Source organism: Nicotiana tomentosiformis, chromosome 11 (assembly GCF_000390325.3).
Source record: "Nicotiana tomentosiformis chromosome 11, ASM39032v3, whole genome shotgun sequence".
Lineage (NCBI taxonomy): Eukaryota > Viridiplantae > Streptophyta > Magnoliopsida > Solanales > Solanaceae > Nicotiana > Nicotiana tomentosiformis.
Window position 1 is genome coordinate 84,103,057 of NC_090822.1, and position 17,966 is coordinate 84,121,022.

At 34.6% G+C, this 17,966-nt stretch overlaps 2 protein-coding genes across 11 annotated transcripts; both read right to left on the reverse strand.

The window, feature by feature from the left end:
- Positions 1-700: 700 nt before the first annotated feature.
- Positions 701-9,416, reverse strand: LOC104085133 (uncharacterized). 9 transcript variants are annotated; one of them, XM_070188646.1, is made up of 11 exons: positions 9,259-9,416; positions 8,912-9,052; positions 7,521-7,869; positions 6,714-6,872; positions 5,580-5,657; positions 3,538-3,630; positions 3,213-3,305; positions 2,990-3,133; positions 1,713-1,820; positions 1,474-1,525; positions 701-1,387 (listed from the first exon to the last, which is right to left on the reverse strand). In XM_070188646.1, exons 3-11 carry the CDS (start codon positions 7,614-7,616, stop codon positions 1,356-1,358), a joined length of 855 nt encoding a protein of 284 aa, XP_070044747.1. In that variant the 5' UTR covers positions 7,617-7,869; positions 8,912-9,052; positions 9,259-9,416; the 3' UTR covers positions 701-1,355. The 9 variants fall into 9 exon arrangements, with proteins under 9 accessions (XP_070044747.1, XP_009587392.1, XP_009587391.1 ...); XM_009589097.4 differs by having other exon boundaries at positions 3,213-3,308; XM_009589096.4 differs by having other exon boundaries at positions 5,580-5,660.
- Positions 9,417-13,521: 4,105 nt separating this feature from the next.
- Positions 13,522-15,525, reverse strand: LOC104085134 (xyloglucan O-acetyltransferase 1). 2 transcript variants are annotated; one of them, XM_070188399.1, is made up of 2 exons: positions 15,199-15,525; positions 13,522-14,925 (listed from the first exon to the last, which is right to left on the reverse strand). In XM_070188399.1, exons 1-2 carry the CDS (start codon positions 15,377-15,379, stop codon positions 13,838-13,840), a joined length of 1,269 nt encoding a protein of 422 aa, XP_070044500.1. In that variant the 5' UTR covers positions 15,380-15,525; the 3' UTR covers positions 13,522-13,837. The 2 variants fall into 2 exon arrangements, with proteins under 2 accessions (XP_070044500.1, XP_009587395.1); XM_009589100.3 differs by having other exon boundaries at positions 13,522-14,928; positions 15,199-15,524.
- Positions 15,526-17,966: the final 2,441 nt, after the last annotated feature.

A 17,966-nucleotide genomic window follows, 5' to 3' on the forward strand; every position in this document is an offset into this window, starting at 1 on the left:
GGCTATCTATAGTTCGTTATTTGAGTTATTCACAATCTTCTTAATCCTATAGATGAATAGAACTTTAATAGTTCATTTGTTAAAGAATTTTGAGAGTCAACAGTACTAATTAGTGAATTAGACACATGATTTGTATAGGGACTATTGGGAGAGCATCAAGTGTTGGGTGCATTTAGGGCGTACAGTCGAGTACTTGGGGGCATAAGCCTTACATAACTAAGCCCCACACATGAGCCTCAAGGCATTTTGATAGTGCCCCGTCCCGAGCAAGTTCTAAAAAAGCCTTTTAAAACAGAAATTTGAACTATATTTTAAATTCAAGACATAATAGATTATTAGTTTAAATTAATATTATCGCTAATATAATTAGTTTAATTATTTCGACACAATTAAACGAATTTAAGTAAAAGTCCATTAAGATAATTCGTTCAGTCAGGCTTCAAAGGATGAACTCATACAACGCCTTTATCCGCTACTAAAAATAAAAATCCTCAATATGCCGAAAAAATCATCACAAAGACGCAAAAGAGAGCTCTAAAAGTTAATAACTTTAAGAATCTCTCTACAAGTTGCAAGCAATGAAACACTTCCATACAAGTTTCAAGTATTGAATCATTTCCATATATGAAAAAAAAAATCATACAAGTTTCAAGTACTCAAGGATTAAGAACAGGTAAATCAAATATAAAGGCGTTCCAAATTCGAGGTCCCAATCAAATTTAAGATCAAACTTCAAGCCCTTGAATTCAAATTAATAAAACTCAAGATCAAGCTATCAAAGCCATTGGATCAACAATTAAAAGAGAAGAAACGATAGATACTTTCTCCGAACTTAGAGAAATTCTACGTTGTACTAATTTGTTACACGATTCTTCTTGTCTTGATTTTCACATGCACGAAGTTTTTTGTCACAGGCAAATTGCGATACTAATACAAATTTAAATTATCATATCATAGCAATACATAAGTGAGGAATGACGGGTAATATGGCCATTGTCCTGCTACAGAAAGGATAAGAGACTCGATATGATTCGCATCAATCATTTCCCTCGATGGTCTTTGAGTTTCAGGCAAACATCTTGTGCTCAGCGGCGGCTAGAACTCAAAGCAAATAGTAACATTTGCTGTTGGTGCCTGTTTTGAGCCACATCCAGCAAAAATTTACAGAATTCCTAACTGCTATCATTAATCACTGGCTTCACCGTGCAACCCATTTTAAGGTTGGACGTAGTACTGGCAAAATAGGAAATTATGACCTCAAATAATTAGAATGCTGCCAAGCACTAGACTTCAGTGGTTAGCACGTAAAGATCCTCTTCAGAACCACCTTTAAGTCATCTTCGACTGCCCGATTGTCATTTCTCTATCTCCTCCTGAATATGACCGTCTGCATTAAAAGATGAAGTTCAATAAAACATTGATGACCCCTCAAATATTACCAGTCCAAGCCTGCAAAGAAATCTAAACTCTAACCAGGAAGTCCAACAGCCAAGTTCGCCTGCTGATCAGCATCACAATTTGATTCCTAACAAAAAGAGAGTTGAAAACTTTTACATCTCCAAAAATACCAAGGTAAGAACAAGGTAATTGATCAAACCATAATGAGGGCTCTAATCCAAATTTGGTGCTATTATATAATAAGTTTGTGATTGATAAAGTGAGACGAGCATATAAACCAAGAATAAAGGGGTAGAGAAGATTTTTTAGGTTACCCGAAGAACATGAATGATGCGGAAAGAAAGAAACCTATCCTTCAGTTGTTTTGCCTGCTGAAAAAGCGTAGAGATGTTTTGATTTTTAACCTTCCACAGACCCTGGATCTGTTCGGAAGGATATACACTTTAATGGATCAAAACCAAGCAGATAAAAGCAAATAATAAAATAAGAAACAAAACTGTAAAATAAACTCTGATGACACCAATGCAAAAACCTTGTCAAAAGACCAATTTTAGAAGCTATAATAAAACATCTCGGAGATATAACTAAGCTCGTCAAAGACTTTAAAGAGTTCATAGAGAAAACAAATGTATGTTGATTCTTTTTCCCATTAAGAGAATCTTCTTGAATGGACAAGAACTATTTGCCAGCTTCTACATTTTCCCTCTCTATCTTTACCCAGCAGCAAAAGGAATCACTCTTTTCGGGGTTTGTCCAACTCAGCCAACTTACTGTAAACTCTAGATCAATGGCATTGTCGCTAAAGCATGCAGCCATTATTTGTCTAGGAACATCTGTTTAGATTCCCCATTGACTTGAGATATTCAAATCAGGTCATCTTGCACTAGGTAAAACTGAACACTGATGACGGAGACCTGATTCATTCTCCCATTACCAAACTTACCAAACTTTCGTTCTTTTTCAACTAAGAATCATTAGTTGGGTCGTAAGTTAATCATTACTATCTTATGCTAGAAGGGTCATTTAAATTAAGAACTACATTGAAGTGACTTGACAAATGGGTCCACGGCTAAAAACAATTGTCAGACCTCTTTATCCTATAGAAACAAAAGAACTACATCGAAGTGACGTGAGAAATGGGTCCACGGCTCGAAAAAATTGTCAGACTTGACCTTTTTTAATTAACCGTGGTGTCTGGGCTAACTTGCACGATCATCGACTAATTCCATACGGTACCTGCTACCTCCTACCAGCACAGAGGTACCCAGTAATTTTGTCCACCAAAGCTTGAATATATGAGAAGAAATCACCTAGTGTTTTTTACTAAGCTGGGATTTGAACCTGAGATCTTATGGTTCTCAATCCTCTTCATTGACCAATAGGCCACACCCTTAGAGGCCCTCCTTGACCTTAAAAATATGCATATAAGGATCCCATTCATATAGCTGAAGTTGAAAGAAGGAAGAAAACTTTGCTTGACATACAATTCCAAATACATGTTTGATTGTGCAGCGACACAAAGGAGAAAAGTAGATATCAAGAAATAAAAAGTCAAAAATACAAGAATAAACAAATACTATGGGCAACAGACCTGCATACAAACAAGTTTGGAGTCACCCTGAGCACGAATACTTGTAAACCCTTTGCTATGTGCATATTTCAAACCCAAGATAAAGCCTCGATATTCAGCAACACTGGTTGTTGCTATTCCTAAACCTTCACGCAGCCTACAAATCTATTAATCGGAAAGTTGTAATATAAGTGCGACGAGAATAAGGTAAAGGAAATACAAATCCAAGAAAAGTAATTATTACCAAACTTCCGTCATCAGCTCGTACCACAGCTCCTGCACCAGCTTGTCCCGGATTTCCTTTCGAAGAACCATCAAATTCAAGAGTACAAGATCGCTGCTGAGAATAACCAGGATCAGGTTCTTTCCATCCCAACACCACAAACCATCAAGAAAATTTATAAGAGATCGACCTGATAGTTGGCCGCAAATTCACCATAAATTCGTTAAATTAAGATTTATTAGCTTCACCGACTTCCCATTGAGTATAAAGACAATTTATTTTGTTAATTAGATATACTGAAAGCATTTATGTTTTACAATTAGCTATCATCTTAACAGCCACTCACACCAGATGATAGAGCTTGGTCACCCTTAGGAAGATCTAACTTGATATGCTTTCTTAGGGAATCATTTGAAATAACTGCTGATCCAACAGCATCCTGCAAATAAACATGCCAATAAACAAGATAGATTCCAGTACTGTGGCAAGCCAAACACGTTATGCAGGGTAGGAAAACAAGAAATTAGTATTTCTTTTTTGTAAGAAATGTAAGTCAGTAGTACTTTTTTCATCAGCAAGTACTAATGAAACTACTTTGAGCCAAAATTTACGTAATATACCTCTCCAAGAGCCAGGTAGTAGAATGCAGTACAGCAACAAAATACCATTGAAAGTATACAGTTTGACAATCGCAACTCTATGTACTTCGCATACAAAAAGATGTCAGAATTCATCAAATTACAACATTTAAACAACCTAAATATGTTCTCTATCAACCAATAGGTGGTAACAGTTCCTCTCTAATGCTTGATGCAAACTTTGCGAAAAACTCTTTCGCCTAAGATAAGAACACTAATTAAAAAGACAATGGCCATCTAGTTCATTTAAACTACTCAGCACTCCCGAAAATTCATCCTAAGTATTTGTTTTGAGGAAAAAGGTTTCCCATCTAGTCATTAAACTTAGCCTGCACTTCTGAAAGTTCAGGACTATAGCTCTTAATTATCTTTTCCACTAATATCAGACTAGTAATAGGAATTCTTTTTTATTATGACGACAAATCTGTCCAGGGTCAACACTTAGGACAAACCCCAGACTAGTAATAGGAAACTTTTTATCCATATTTGAGGGTGCCCTTGAAAATGTTAGTCAATCAAGGGGGAAAATTCGAGTCAGAAAGAAATAAAAGAAACATCAAAAGATGTTAACACATTTTCATATATATATATATATATATATATATATATATATATATTATTTTATTTTATTTTTTTTTTTTTTTCATTTTCACCATTTTTCTGTTTTGTCAAAGCACAGACGTGGTAAACTGGGATCACCCAGTCATCTAATGAAAATACTTGACACACAGGTCACATGTAATTTCAGATCTCCACAATGCTATTAAACCAGAGGACAGAAATGTTTGTCAAGTTTATGTGGGAGAAAAAATTTCTTAACAGGAAGGACATTAATATCTCTTGTTTATTCTTCATTCTATGTTATTGATGTTTCTCATCTAAATAACTTATTGCTATAATGAGAAAAGACACCTTTTACTAGAAACAGTATTTTCAGATACATTTACTAGGATGTGGTTCTTTGTAATGAAGTTCAATCTTATAAAGTCCAATACCTTACACGAGTTCATTAAGATAAAGAAAAAACAAAGATAAAAAGCTGCAAAAATTTGATGACAAGCTACTTTTCTCATAAGCCACCCAGTATGACCAAATTTTATTTTATTGAAATACCACTACTTCTATTTTTTAAATTTTTTGTAAGCAACCAGCATGACCTATTTTTATGTTTGTTCACACAAATACAACAGCTGTGGAGACCGGAAGACAAATTACTACTGCTACTGCTATATCGAGATATTACTACACCAGCTGCAGAAACCTATTAACAAACTACTACTATTCCGTTTAAATACATCTAGCTCATCAATAGGTGCTTTATGGGAGACTTTCAACCTCATTAGATAAACGATGACAGATCCCCGTTTAAATACATCTACCAAGACATAATAGATAAACGATGATAGTTCACTCACAATGGATTAGTATGAAATTTTCAAATTGAAAATGCAGATCTACTTTAGGAAAGGAAAATGCCTTTCAACTGAATAAGTAGATTTCTCGTGTAAATTGTAAGACCATTGATTATGGCATCTTAAAGAACATTCAGCAAACAAACCCCTGGTGTTATAATCAGCCTCTATATCCAGAGAGGTGCAAATAGAAGAATGTACTCACTTCCTTGGATAACCAAAAACTGTTGGCACATTAAGTTAACTCTCACTCTGTGGTACAAGAATGAGATATACTTCAAAAGCAACTGCTGCAAACACCGACCGACTTACAATAACCTAATATATCCCTAACTTACCGTATATTCTGACCACATTGCTTCCTGTGACCTCTTCTTCGGCATATGCTCAGACGCTCCACCTTTGGAAGAAGATGGCTGCTGCAAAAGATTTAGTGCTAATAAACTTGTATGACCAATTCAAAAGAAAAAAGAGGAAACGGCAAAGATGTGCCATTTCTGGTAAATGGTCATCACATACTTTACTATTACATTCAGCTTGTTCGCTATGGACTTGTTATCACGAACAGTGCTGGGAAGAAGAAAGGGGAGAATAGATACAACGAGAGGAGAGAGAAAAATCATATAGCAAATTAGAGAGATGTAAGCATCTTTCAGCAATCTTCATAAGTAGTAAAGTTAACTTATATCGAGTACAAAATAATTATTGAATCAGCTGCATTTAGAGATGATCTTCGATAATATTGGCTATGCAGAAGAATAGCAATGTGGTATCTGTAGTGTACCATGTATAATGTAATTTACAGAAGCTCACACTTTCTCCCTGTACCATTTCTTCATATAGTACGGGAACAGCACAAAATTTGTAATCTTTTCCTTAATAAGGGGATCTGTGAGGACCTGAGGTGACAAGTCTTCATCCCTTCTGTATCATAAAGACAGAAATTGAGTTTTAAAATTTAGAGTATTCCAATGAAAACAACATGGTCAGACTTCACCAACTCTGCTAATGACAGCAAGGGTTAAACTTTTTCTCTATGCGACAAAATCAGCCAGAGAATCATGATTTTACTTCCAAAGATGTATTGCAATCAATACATCAGGATTATATCTTTTATCTTTTGGTTTTGTCTCTATTTTAGGATTCTTTTTGATAGGTGGTATGAATGCTATCATAAGTGGAAAGGAGAGTTTTTAGTAATCAAGTAGTTTTCACAAGGAACAAACATGTTATTTGTCTTGCATCAACCTCACAATAGGATCCACAAGTCAAAATTTGGTTCAGACGGGCAAATTTAACTATTTCCTTCTTTTTTCCTTTTTATTTTTCTTTTGTAAATCTTGTGTGTCATCCTGGAAAGAGAATGGTACTCTGAATAAGGACTGCCTTTGTCTAAAAGTTTTGAGATGAAATACCTTACCCATAAGAGATAAATAGACAGCTTTTGCACACAAATTAGTACAATGTCTGACCTGAAAAGGGCATGGTACTAGAGTCCCAAAGAGACCTTCGGTCAGATCTGCAGCTCTGATAGAATAAAGTGCATGTTTAAGCCCACAAGATAGAAGATATTCCTCTGTGTCCTTTGGCATGGAGTAGCCTTTATACACACTAACCGGAGGATCACATATCTGCCAGAAGCAGGGGGGCAACTGATTAACACACTGCAAGATATATTTGCCAATTCATGCACATTTGGTTTATAAACATTGATAGAAATTCCTATACTACTATAACTGTATCGTTAATTTGGGAAAACCAAGCTGAAGCTATAACAAATACAGTATTTTTTTATTTTTGTGATAAATAATATTAATCAAAAAAAGGAAAGCATTAAAAGAATGTTGAAATATGCACAGAAATTATGCTCCAGCTTTAAGTCAAGTAATGTAAATGAAGCTGTAGCAAATAAATATGGTCAATCTTTTATGATGTTCTCAAGGTGCAACTACCTCTGCGCATATTCACGAGGAAAAGAACAGATAAGGTAAATTCGGTGTAGCATTTGCCAATACATCTTGGCTATAAATTGATAAGTGAAGTTGATCCAGTTGCAAGAGCACTCCACTTCCAACCAACAGATTGGGAGTTCAAGCCATCAAAGGCAAAAAAGGGGAAAGGGTCACAGTGGCGCCATATCAATATACTTGCATAATACATACATCTATAGTCTTTTTTGAGATGGCTACATACATCTATAGTTTTTTTGATAGGTAAAAGGAATAAACAAACACACACATACATATAACTGCAGATTAAAATTCCTTCAAAACAGTTACCGAGGATCCGACTTGAGTCTGGCAGTCACTCAAGTTTCTGTAGACTCCAACAAGATCTCCTTTCTTAACAACAAAGAAGCCATTATCTTCCTTCATTACTGGAGTAGGGTCAAACTTTTTGAAAAATAACTATCTCCACTACACTTGTTAGATGCTAACTCTATTCAGCAAAAGTCAAAATCAACTTTCTAATTCAAGCATGAGCAAAAGCTTTTCTTCCAATAAAGCACCGGAATTCCACAAATTGAACTCTTCAAGGCAAGACGTGTAGTGCTTGTTACTATTGTAACTGTACATGCATGAAACAAGCTACTCATTATATGTTACTTCCCTCAGACTGGATCCAATCCTGCAAAATCAAGAAAAAAGAAAAAATAAAGAGAAAGGAAATACAAAAAAGTTTTGTTTTTAACTCAACTGAACCATGCATGTATGGTGAGCATCCGCCACTTCCAACCAAGAGGTTGTGAGTTCGAGTCACCCCAAGAGCAAGGTGGGGAGTTCTTGGAGGGAAGGAGTCGAGGGTCTATCGGAAACAGCCTCTCTACCTCAGGGTAGGGATAAGGTCAGCGTAAACACTACCCTCCTCAGACCTCACTAGTGGGATTATAACCATGCATGTATGTAAATAACTTCCCTAAACAGCGTAGGGGAGAGAACATAGCAAAGGAAACTACTATCTTATCCACTATTCTCTTTGTTCCACTACTACAATCACGACATGAGCAACTGAAAGTGCATGCTAAATCAATTTGCAGTTAAAATTATCGTATTAACTCCACCAAGTTCAAAGCCTTATGGATTATGAGTATGTTTGGTAAGCGAAAGTCATTTTTTAAGGAAACTGTTGTTGGTGAGTGGAAAATATTTTCTAATATATATATATATATATATATTAAAGATTAATAATGATATTAGAGTGTTTTGATTAAACTTTTGAGTTTGAAAGGATTAATAATAAGTATTAGTTGGAGCACGTAATATGAAGTTAAAGTTTTAAGATAGTTGTTGTTAGTCATGTGTTTATACCCGAACCTTGGATTGACACAATTAAAATTAATAAATGTCATATGTGCATCCCCGCACCTTAAAATTTTTAAATTAATTCTTAAAATAGTCACTCCTTTTTCGGGAATGTTTTTCCCGTTAAAGTGACAGTTGTAATGCAAATACTTCCGCTCATAAGTGAGGGAAGTCATTTTCTCCCTTTGAAGAAAAACAATTCCGGCAATCAAACAACAGAAAATGACAACATTTTCCTGAAAAATGACATCTGTCATACCAAACACGCCGTCACACGCAATAAGTTCTGCTCTATTTCAGACAATATATTCCTTTTTTTTTCCATTCTGGAGCGTAAGCAATCATCTATGGAACAAAAAGAAAAATACCTTAGTTCCAGCTTGAGAGATTAGATGCTCAAGAATGTTAAACTGGTTTGCCTCAAAAATTCAAACTTTGAGTAAACGCCCAGCAGGAAAAAAAAAGAAAAATTACTTTCGCCTGAGTTGTTAGACAAATCAACGACTCCGCTGCAAAAAGAGATGGACTTTTCAAGAGTAGTTGCAAATAACGTTAAAATGGAGGAAATTAAGAGAAAAGAGTATAGGAGTTCAAAGAAAGCTGACAAGTCGAAAATGATTACACGAAATTAGAACCCTAATTTTGGAAAATCAAAGAATGGGTAGTCAAATCGATGTGCTTAGCTAACAAACAGAAAAGAAATGACATAACATACGCTTAATTAGTCGATGAAGTTGCGGAAATCTTGGACAGCATCAACTACAAGAGCGTGGTGGGCTTCTGAAAGAAAGGGGGTGGGGGTTAGAGCGCGGGTGTGCGTAGAGAGTCAAGATATTCAGCAATAGCAGGTAGGGTGTTTAAGAAAAGTGAAAAACCGATAAATGCCAAATCAAACACTGTCCTGAATAATTGACATGTTCATTTAGCTAAGTTTGATTTTAAATTTTAAATAACTTAAACAGAGGGAATAATTATCATATACTTCGGAAAAAAATTCTCACACAAAAATATTTTAATTGATTATTATTTATCATTCTAAATATCGAATGGATTTGTAATTCATAAAATTATCGGGAAAAGAATGAACCCGAGAAAATTGAAAACTCAAATACCCTAGCTAAGAAAAGCCGAAATTGGTTGGTTTGGGGGAAGGTTAAACCAAACCAACCTTGAACACTTTAATAGCCGGTTTGGCCAAAGTTATTTTTAGTCCAAAAATACTTTTTTTTACCACAAGTGTTTTTTTTCAAAAACTAAGTTATTTGGCCCAACTTTAGAAAAAAAAAATACTTTTGAGGAGAAACAAAAGTAGTTTTTGAGAAGCAGAAAAAAGTTGCTTCTCTCCGAAAGCACTTTTCTATGAAACGCGTTTGAAAAAATACACTTAGAAGCAGTTTTTAAAAATTTGGTCAAATACTAATTACACCTCAAAAGTGTTTTTCAAATTAATTAACCAAACACAAACTGCTTATTACCAAAAGTATTTTTTTTGATAAATAATATTTCTTAAAATAAACTGATTTTAGAAGTTTGGCCAAACAATCTAAGTAGCAATAGCCTTTATAGGCGACTTTTATATTAAGACAATAGGGTTTAACAAATTTGGCGTCGACCCGGTTCAATTCATTTCATATTTCTATATAGGAATTTTTACATACCTATACACTATTGGAAACTTTATTACCCTCTCTACTCAAGTTTCAATTTAATTATAACTCTCTCTCTCATGTGCGCTCTCTCTCTCTCTCCCTCTCTCTCTCTCGCTACGTCTCTCTCTATCTCTCAATCCCTAATTCCAGTAATATAGAGCAAAGGAAAAGAGAGCAGCAATTCCACCATTGACAGCCATTAAAAAACTTTGAAGCTTTGAATTCGAATTTGAGTTTTCAAAAAATATTATTTGTTTGAATTGGGTATAAACAATTGGGAATTCTTTCTACGTCTCTCTCTATCTCTCAATCCTTAATTCAGTAATGTAAAGCAAAGGAAAAGAGAGCAATAATTCCACCATTGACAGCCATTAAAAAGCTTTGAAGCTTTGAATTCGAATTTGGGTTTTCAAAAATCAGTATTACTTTGATGGGGTGTTGTTGCAAACAATTGGTAATATAGTTTGGAGTTTATATCTCAATTTTGAGGGTGTTTTGATGAAGATTAGACTTGATTTTGGTTGAATTTCAGATTGAAACTCGTCGTAGAAGAAGAAGAAGACGACGACGACGACATGACATACATTATACTTACAAAATTGTAGTAAAGTTATAGTAAAATTATAGAAAAATTATAGTAAAATTATAGAAAAAATGTATTTAAATTGTATGATATTGTAGTTGTATTTAACTGTGTAAAAGTAATGTATGAAAGTTGTGGATAAGTTGTAGATAAGTTGTAAATAAGTGTATACTGTATATTTAGTTGTATGAATTTTATTTTTAGTATGTATGAAAGTTGTTGATAAGTTATAAATAAGTTATATATTATATAATTAGTTGTATAAAGTTTATTTTTAGTTTATATGATGTTGTAGATGAATTAATTAATAGATTGAGAGCAGAAAATGAGCGGAGAAGAAGAGTGGTTTTCTTCGTCAATAATATCAATTTCTTAGAAAAGGAGCACCACACTTTGAGGACTGCAAGCTGACTGCAGAAACAAATATACGACTTGATACCCGAGTTCAAAAAGACAGTTTCCCTCCCTGGACTATATGGAAGGGACAATTAGATAACTTCTTTTTGACAGCAGAAGACGAGAAACTGCGGTATCATAGGCATCAAACAGTATCTATCTGAAGGAGCTTTTTAAGGTGGAATATATATATTTTGTAAACAAAATGTGTGTAGGTCGGGTAAATAACAAAACATGAATAATTTTGGTAATAAAGTTTCAAATAAATATATAGGTATGTAAAAATCCCTTCTATATATGTTTCATCTTTCACTTACAGAATTTCTTGTTCCATCCATTTCTTAATTTACGTTCATAATTCAAGTTTTGGGATTTTTCTTTTCCTTAGGAACTGGGACATAACATAGCTTTTTCAACCGAAAAAAGAGTTAATGTAAGTGGGTATGTGATAACTTGGAGGAGGAAAATACAAGAAAGAATGACTTATCGTGAGACTGAAAAACTGGATCGGAGTATCGGACTATGCACAATTTCTAATTTGTGATTAGACGATTTAGTGTGAGGAGGGGAAATTTTTTTTTTTACATAATTTCTCAGGCTTACTCAAGAAAACGTCCTGGCTAAACGAATCACAAATAAAGCTTTTGTAGGGAATTGGAGTTATGGTAATGTTGGCTAAATTTAAAGGTTAAGAAGCCTGCAAAAAATGTGATAAAAGAAAGTTACTAGCTAGGCTGAAAGTAATAGGAAATGCTTGAGAATAACTTGATTGAATTGAACTTGACTCCTTGGTTGTGTGTTGATTGGATTGTATCCAGCAATATTTAACTGAGATTTTATGTTAAAAGTAAGTAGAATCTCGTTCGTTACAATAACTCTTTTTGTCGGTGTCCTTGGCCACGAGCTACAAAGACGTAGGTTGAGGCCAGAGGTGTACATGAATCGAGTTGGTTCGATTTTTATCAAAATTAACCTAATCAACTCATATTGGTTTGGATTGGTTCGGTTTTGTCGGGTTTTTCAGTTTTTTTTGTTATTATTTCAATCTTACTTTGTTAAATTTTTTATAAGTAAATATATATTTACTAAAAATTAAAATAATTGAGAAATATATGATCGATTAAAATATTCTTATTAAAGAATTTTCTTAGTAACACATGATAGATAATTTTACGTTGATGTACAGTACCTTCAAGGTTAACCGAATTTAATAATTAAACATAAAAATAAATATGAACCTATATAATGATATGTTCTATTTAATTTTAAATTATCGAAATACCATTTTAAATTCGAAAAAGATATAAGAATTTAATAGATCTTGACATATGAATATGGAAGAACAAAGAGATTGACACATTTTACTAACACTTGATAAGAAAGTGATCATCCAGCTCATTATTTAAAGTTAATAAATATGGAACACTTCATATTTAACTAAATATTACATTCCATAAGAGAATTGCAAATATTTCTAGATATTTTTTAAGAAAATTCTTTAAAAAAATCTTAAAGGTATATATAAAAATTATAAATTTATATGTCAATTTGGTTTGAATTTTTTACACAATACCAAACTAAATCAAACCAAACCTAATCGAGGTTTTTAATCAATCTGATTTGACTTTTCGGTTTGGTGCGATTTCACGGTTTGACACCCCTAGTTGAGGCATTCAACTAGTTCCCATGCTTTTAGCAAGAATAGATTATAAGCTCAACGATACCATCCCACTTTTGGTGATCTGAGGTGTAATTACACGTCTAACTCAACTTAGGAGTTAAAAGTTTGGTGTTGACATTATTCTTCTACACAGCCTTTATTTTTCCCTTATGCTTGTTGAAACATTAAGTTTGAGTATATCTACTTTACCTTAGCTTAGTGTAGTGAGCCCTTAAGCACAGGTCGAGTTCCTGACAACTACATCAAAGTTCTGCCAAACAACCAACACGTTAATGCTTCGTCAAAAAATTTGGGAGGTCAGATTATTATTTGGATTCTATAGAACACACCACTATTGGAAAAAAAGTTTTAACTGCATCGACCCGCGTTGAAACTATTAGATTCGAATGAACTCATTACCGAAGAGCTGCATCCGTCACGGTAGAGTGTCCGTTGTTTGCCTTTTTCTTTCTTCTTCTATTTTATTAGATGTGGGGTTCGAGAAGGGAGTTCTAAGTAGGCAACTCTTCAGCATTGTTAATGTAATTTGGCTCAAGCCACAAGGTACAATACTAGAACTGTTAAATTCCTCATGTACGATAACGCAAAGGTTTGACTAGAATAAATTAAAGTAATTGAGTTGCAGTTTATTTTGTAACTCACTTGTTTGGCAGCATGCAGTTTAGAATATTAAGGAAAACAATAATGTATCATGGTATTAAAATGTTACCAACTTATAGTAATGGCGAACTGAATCGATTACAAATCTGAGGCTTAATTGCAAATAAGTCATAATAGACAGACCAAAGATCTAGATTCTACATTTCTTCAAAATCAAATCATCTATGCATTCACATTTTTCTGTCCTAGCAAATAGAAACAAACACATTTTAATCAACTCTAACGGTCATTGATAGCCTCTTTCTTGGGAATAAAAAACACCCAATGGGCAGAAATCTGGAAAAAATACCACAGAGATCATATATAGTAAACATTGTTTACTAAATTAACCTGTCAAATTCTTGATCACTTGCAGTAAAATCTCATTCCATGTATCAATAGGACCTGGCAAACACCAATGAACACAGTCATTCTGTACGCGTTCCTCGATCCCATTAGCAAATGGAAATGGATGCATATAAGGTCCAGGATGACCATCTGGCCTTAGTAATGCTAATTTTGTCACATCTACTGCCTCAATTCTTACATTAGACAGATTCTCCGCTTCCTTTTTCGCATCATTCACTTGATTTATCGCTGTTTCTCTCATCTGCGCGTCCATCCATTCGAGCTTTTTCTCCTCTGGATTATAAGGCTTTGTTTTAGGACATGCCCCAAACTTGTCCCACTCTCCTTCAAAATGTGCTGGTGAAAATGTTGTCACAATCACATCAAGTACCCCTCCATTGCCCTTATTATTATTGCCTCTCCTCTCAATTATTGTCTTAAGAGTAGTCCGATATGCCTTGCCATAAACATCATAAAATCCAATTTCAGTGTAATTCTGACCAGAACAGTAATGACAACCTAGTACTGAGTCCCCATAGTAATACACTGCTGAATGCAAGAACCAATGTCCCACTGATAAAACAATCATATCCAATTGCCCTAAATCAGAAGCCCATTTCTCATCCACAGAGTCCAAGAATAGAGTATTATAGTTTTTCTTGTCTGATTTTTCTATACCTTTAACGAGAAAAGGTGACCAATATATTGATACATTCACATTGTGTGAAGGAAAATGCCATTTCCTAAACTTATTATCCTCACCATGACTAAAGACTAAATTAGGAGGACTAACTGTGGCTAACAAGCAGAGTAATGACTCCAATTGATTTCTAGCCAAGGAATCACCAACAAAGGCTAAATTCTTGTTCTTGAGAATTTGTAGAAAAGATTTTGGGTCAAACCTGGGAAGTTGACAATTTTTTGGCTTCCATCTCCAATAAAGATAGCCTTTATCAGATCTTCCATGTGGTATGCAGTTTTGTCCTTCTTTTACCGTACCACATTTTGTATATAAAGGGCCTAATTTGTCATGAACCCATTTGCCATCGCTATAGTCACATGAAATTTCGACATTATCATTTCCCACTTCTGCAAAAAGAACAATTTTTTGATGTAAAAACATTATCAACAAATGTGTATGCAAATCTTGGAAACATATATTACAAGAAAGAACAAATATTTGTGACAGGGGGAAATTTGTGATGGAAGAATAAGACCATCACAAGTCCGTAATAAATTTCGTCCATATTGATGAATTTCGTCATATGATCGGAATAGTCTGTCATAAATATTTCGTCACAAATATGTGTTTTTTTTGTAATGATATATAAGAACAAAAATGGGATGTTCCTATTGTACCTTTTGGTGGAGTTGAAGAAGAGGTGGTGACGATTAGTGAATGTTTAGTTTGAGAAAGAGAGAGAGGCCCAATTAAGTGAAATAGAAATATTATAGGGAGAAGAGCATACAAAGCCAAAAGTAATAACTTCCTCAAGGGAAAATGATGAGGTTGGTCTTTGAATGGATTAATTGTATCCATTTCTCATTCCTAACCTTGAACTTTCTTCCTTGTCCCTCAAAGAATTTTTGACATAACAGAGGATCAATGCATTGTCGATAGGAGAAAAGGAATTTGCTTTTTTCTTTTTTCTTTTTTTTTTTGGTTGAAAAGGAAAGCTCTAATTTTGTGGGAGGATTTAGTCAAAGTGGCGTCGAGGATCCCATTTTATTTGGTTGGCCAACCAATTTTTTACTTTTACTTCATTGCCTTTCGTGGTGAGCTGTTGTCTTCAAAAAAGGTAAAAATAGCACGGGGTAGCTAATTTTTGGACTGATAATTGGAAAATAGCCAACGTTTGTAAAGTTATTTAAAAAAATAGTCACTATTTTGCTGCAACACGGAAAATTCCAGCATAATATACTGAAAATTGGTGCACATATATATGAACTTCCAGCAAATTATGCTGGAACTCTAGCATACGGAAAGTTCCAGCATAATATACTAGAGATGTGTATGAACTTCCAGCATATTATGCTGGACCAGTATATTATGCTGAAAGTTCACATGTAAAAAATTCGAACTCCAGTATATTATGCTGGAATATTTTTTCGGATTTTAAACAGTATTTTCGTTCAGATTTATCTTTACATGAAAAGTGGCTAAATTTCGATTATTTTTGAAACTGTTGCTATTTTTCAATTATCGCTTGTAAATCTGACTATTTTTGAATTTCACCCTCAAATAAGTGGTACAGCTACCTTTTCCATCCTTTTTTCATGAATGGAAATTTTAAAGTACACATTTTTCCTAATTAAGATACTTAGGTAAAGGATAAAAAAGAGCAAGAAGAGAGTAAAAGTATGGTAACAAAATATATTATGATTTACAGTAATACAATTTAAATTAGAAGTGTAAGTATTTGAAAATAAGTGAATAATATGATAACGTTTGAACAACGTTGTTTAGGTTGTTGAATTTTCTGTGTTTTGGAAGTAGATAATCAATAATGGATTTAAATTTTATACATTTTGTGTTTGCAATTAGTTTTTACTCATGAAAACAGGTTAGATACTATTTTTACCAAATTGTCAATTATTGTAATACTTATCAAAGATTTAGTAGTAATTACCTAATAAATAACACGGGTATGCCAATACTTTTGGATAAATTAAACTAAACACCATGTAATATGACTCAATTGCAAATACACTTCCTCAAGTTTAATCACTTATACCCATATACTATGGATGGGTATATGAACTCCTTATGTAGTGGAAATCCTACCAAAAGAAATTTTGATTTAACTAAATAAAATTAAAGATAATTTGACGTGAATTAATAAATAAGCTGTATATGGGTAAAATCGGGCTCATGGTACCCCCGATCTCCGACAAAATAAGCCAAGCTCGAGACATGATAACAGGGGACCGAAATCGGGGCAAGAGTCTCATCAAGTTATGGTTCGGAATCGGTTCTAGCTTTGAACGACTTCGAAGAACATGGTCGGGCAATCAAGCACAACCGACGGAGGTCCGTTATACCCTGGACCGGCCGGATATACCTCTCGTGCTAAGGCCTGCGCTTACCACCGGAGCCATCGAGATCAAGCCCCCCGGATTCGATTCGAGTTCCAAGACCTCGAAAAAGCATTACTAAACGGTTGCACATGACTAACGAAGGGTCAGTGATATCCACGCCCGACCGGATATCATTACGCAGATCTCGGCCCGTATCGGCAACAGATCAGTGATTAACGAAAAAGAAGATTTTTATCTATTTTAGAATTGTACTAGGGATGAAACTCTCCTACTATATAAAGGAGATGATTTTTATTCAAAGGGCACACTGTAACACGCATTCCAAAGCAATACATTACTATTTTTTCTATTATTAGCTCTTTCTCTTAACCATCAGTGCTAGTCATAGCGAGTCCGGATCGAGGGTAAATATTTTAATATTTCAATAAGACTGAACTAACCTCCTCGTGTGGTTTGAATCTATTTTATTTTTGTTTGTTCAATTTGACTTAATCTATCGCTTTGTATCAAATTAATCTGTGTATCCTTAAAACCACATACAAATTTAATTGTTATCCGATTTTGAGGATAAACAGTTTGGCGCCCACCATGGGGCTAAGGATAATATTGGCTTTTTGATACAAATTTCCATACCACACCCTACTTCACGCTTGTTCTTTGAAGTGTCTTTGATTTCGGGTCTCTATTTAAGATGTCGAACTCCCAGTTTGCCCCTCTAAACACGGATGTTAAGTCTGGCCACCATAGAGAGAACAATAATATAGTGCCCGATAAAGAGGTGCCCCCCGCCAATCCCAACGGAATTCCGGTTGCTGACCTAATTGACGCCAACTTACATGTGGCCATCAATATGAATTTGCCCACCGATCCTGAGAACAACATCCGCGTGGGAGTCCGGTCGGTAGCTCAAAATGCTCGTGACGGTGAAGGAGATGGGATTAGCTTACGGGTGATCTTCGAAATGCTAGAGGCTCAGCAGACAGCGATAGCCTAACTGCAGAACCGAAGCCGCGCTCCCAGTAGAGTTGAGCCCGAATCATCTCGAGAAAACACTCACAGAAATGAACCAGTCGCGGATAGGCCAAATG

What these genes read in the sequence shown, in the direction of transcription:
- LOC104085134 (XM_009589100.3), bottom strand. Translation starts at nt 15,379, where the DNA reads ATGGATACAATTAATCCATTCAAAGACCAACCTCATCATTTTCCCTTG. An exon ending in TTCTTCAACTCCACCAAAAG is followed by an intron (nt 14,929 to 15,198) that starts GTACAATAGGAA and finishes TTCTTTTTGCAG; the next exon opens with AAGTGGGAAATGATAATGTC.
- LOC104085133 (XM_009589093.4), bottom strand. Translation starts at nt 7,616, where the DNA reads ATGAAGGAAGATAATGGCTTCTTTGTTGTTAAGAAAGGAGATCTTGTT. An exon ending in TAGTACCATGCCCTTTTCAG is followed by an intron (nt 5,661 to 6,713) that starts GTCAGACATTGT and finishes AATCTTTTGCAG; the next exon opens with CAGCCATCTTCTTCCAAAGG. An exon ending in CCAAACTTGTTTGTATGCAG is followed by an intron (nt 1,821 to 2,989) that starts GTCTGTTGCCCA and finishes CCTTCCGAACAG; the next exon opens with ATCCAGGGTCTGTGGAAGGT.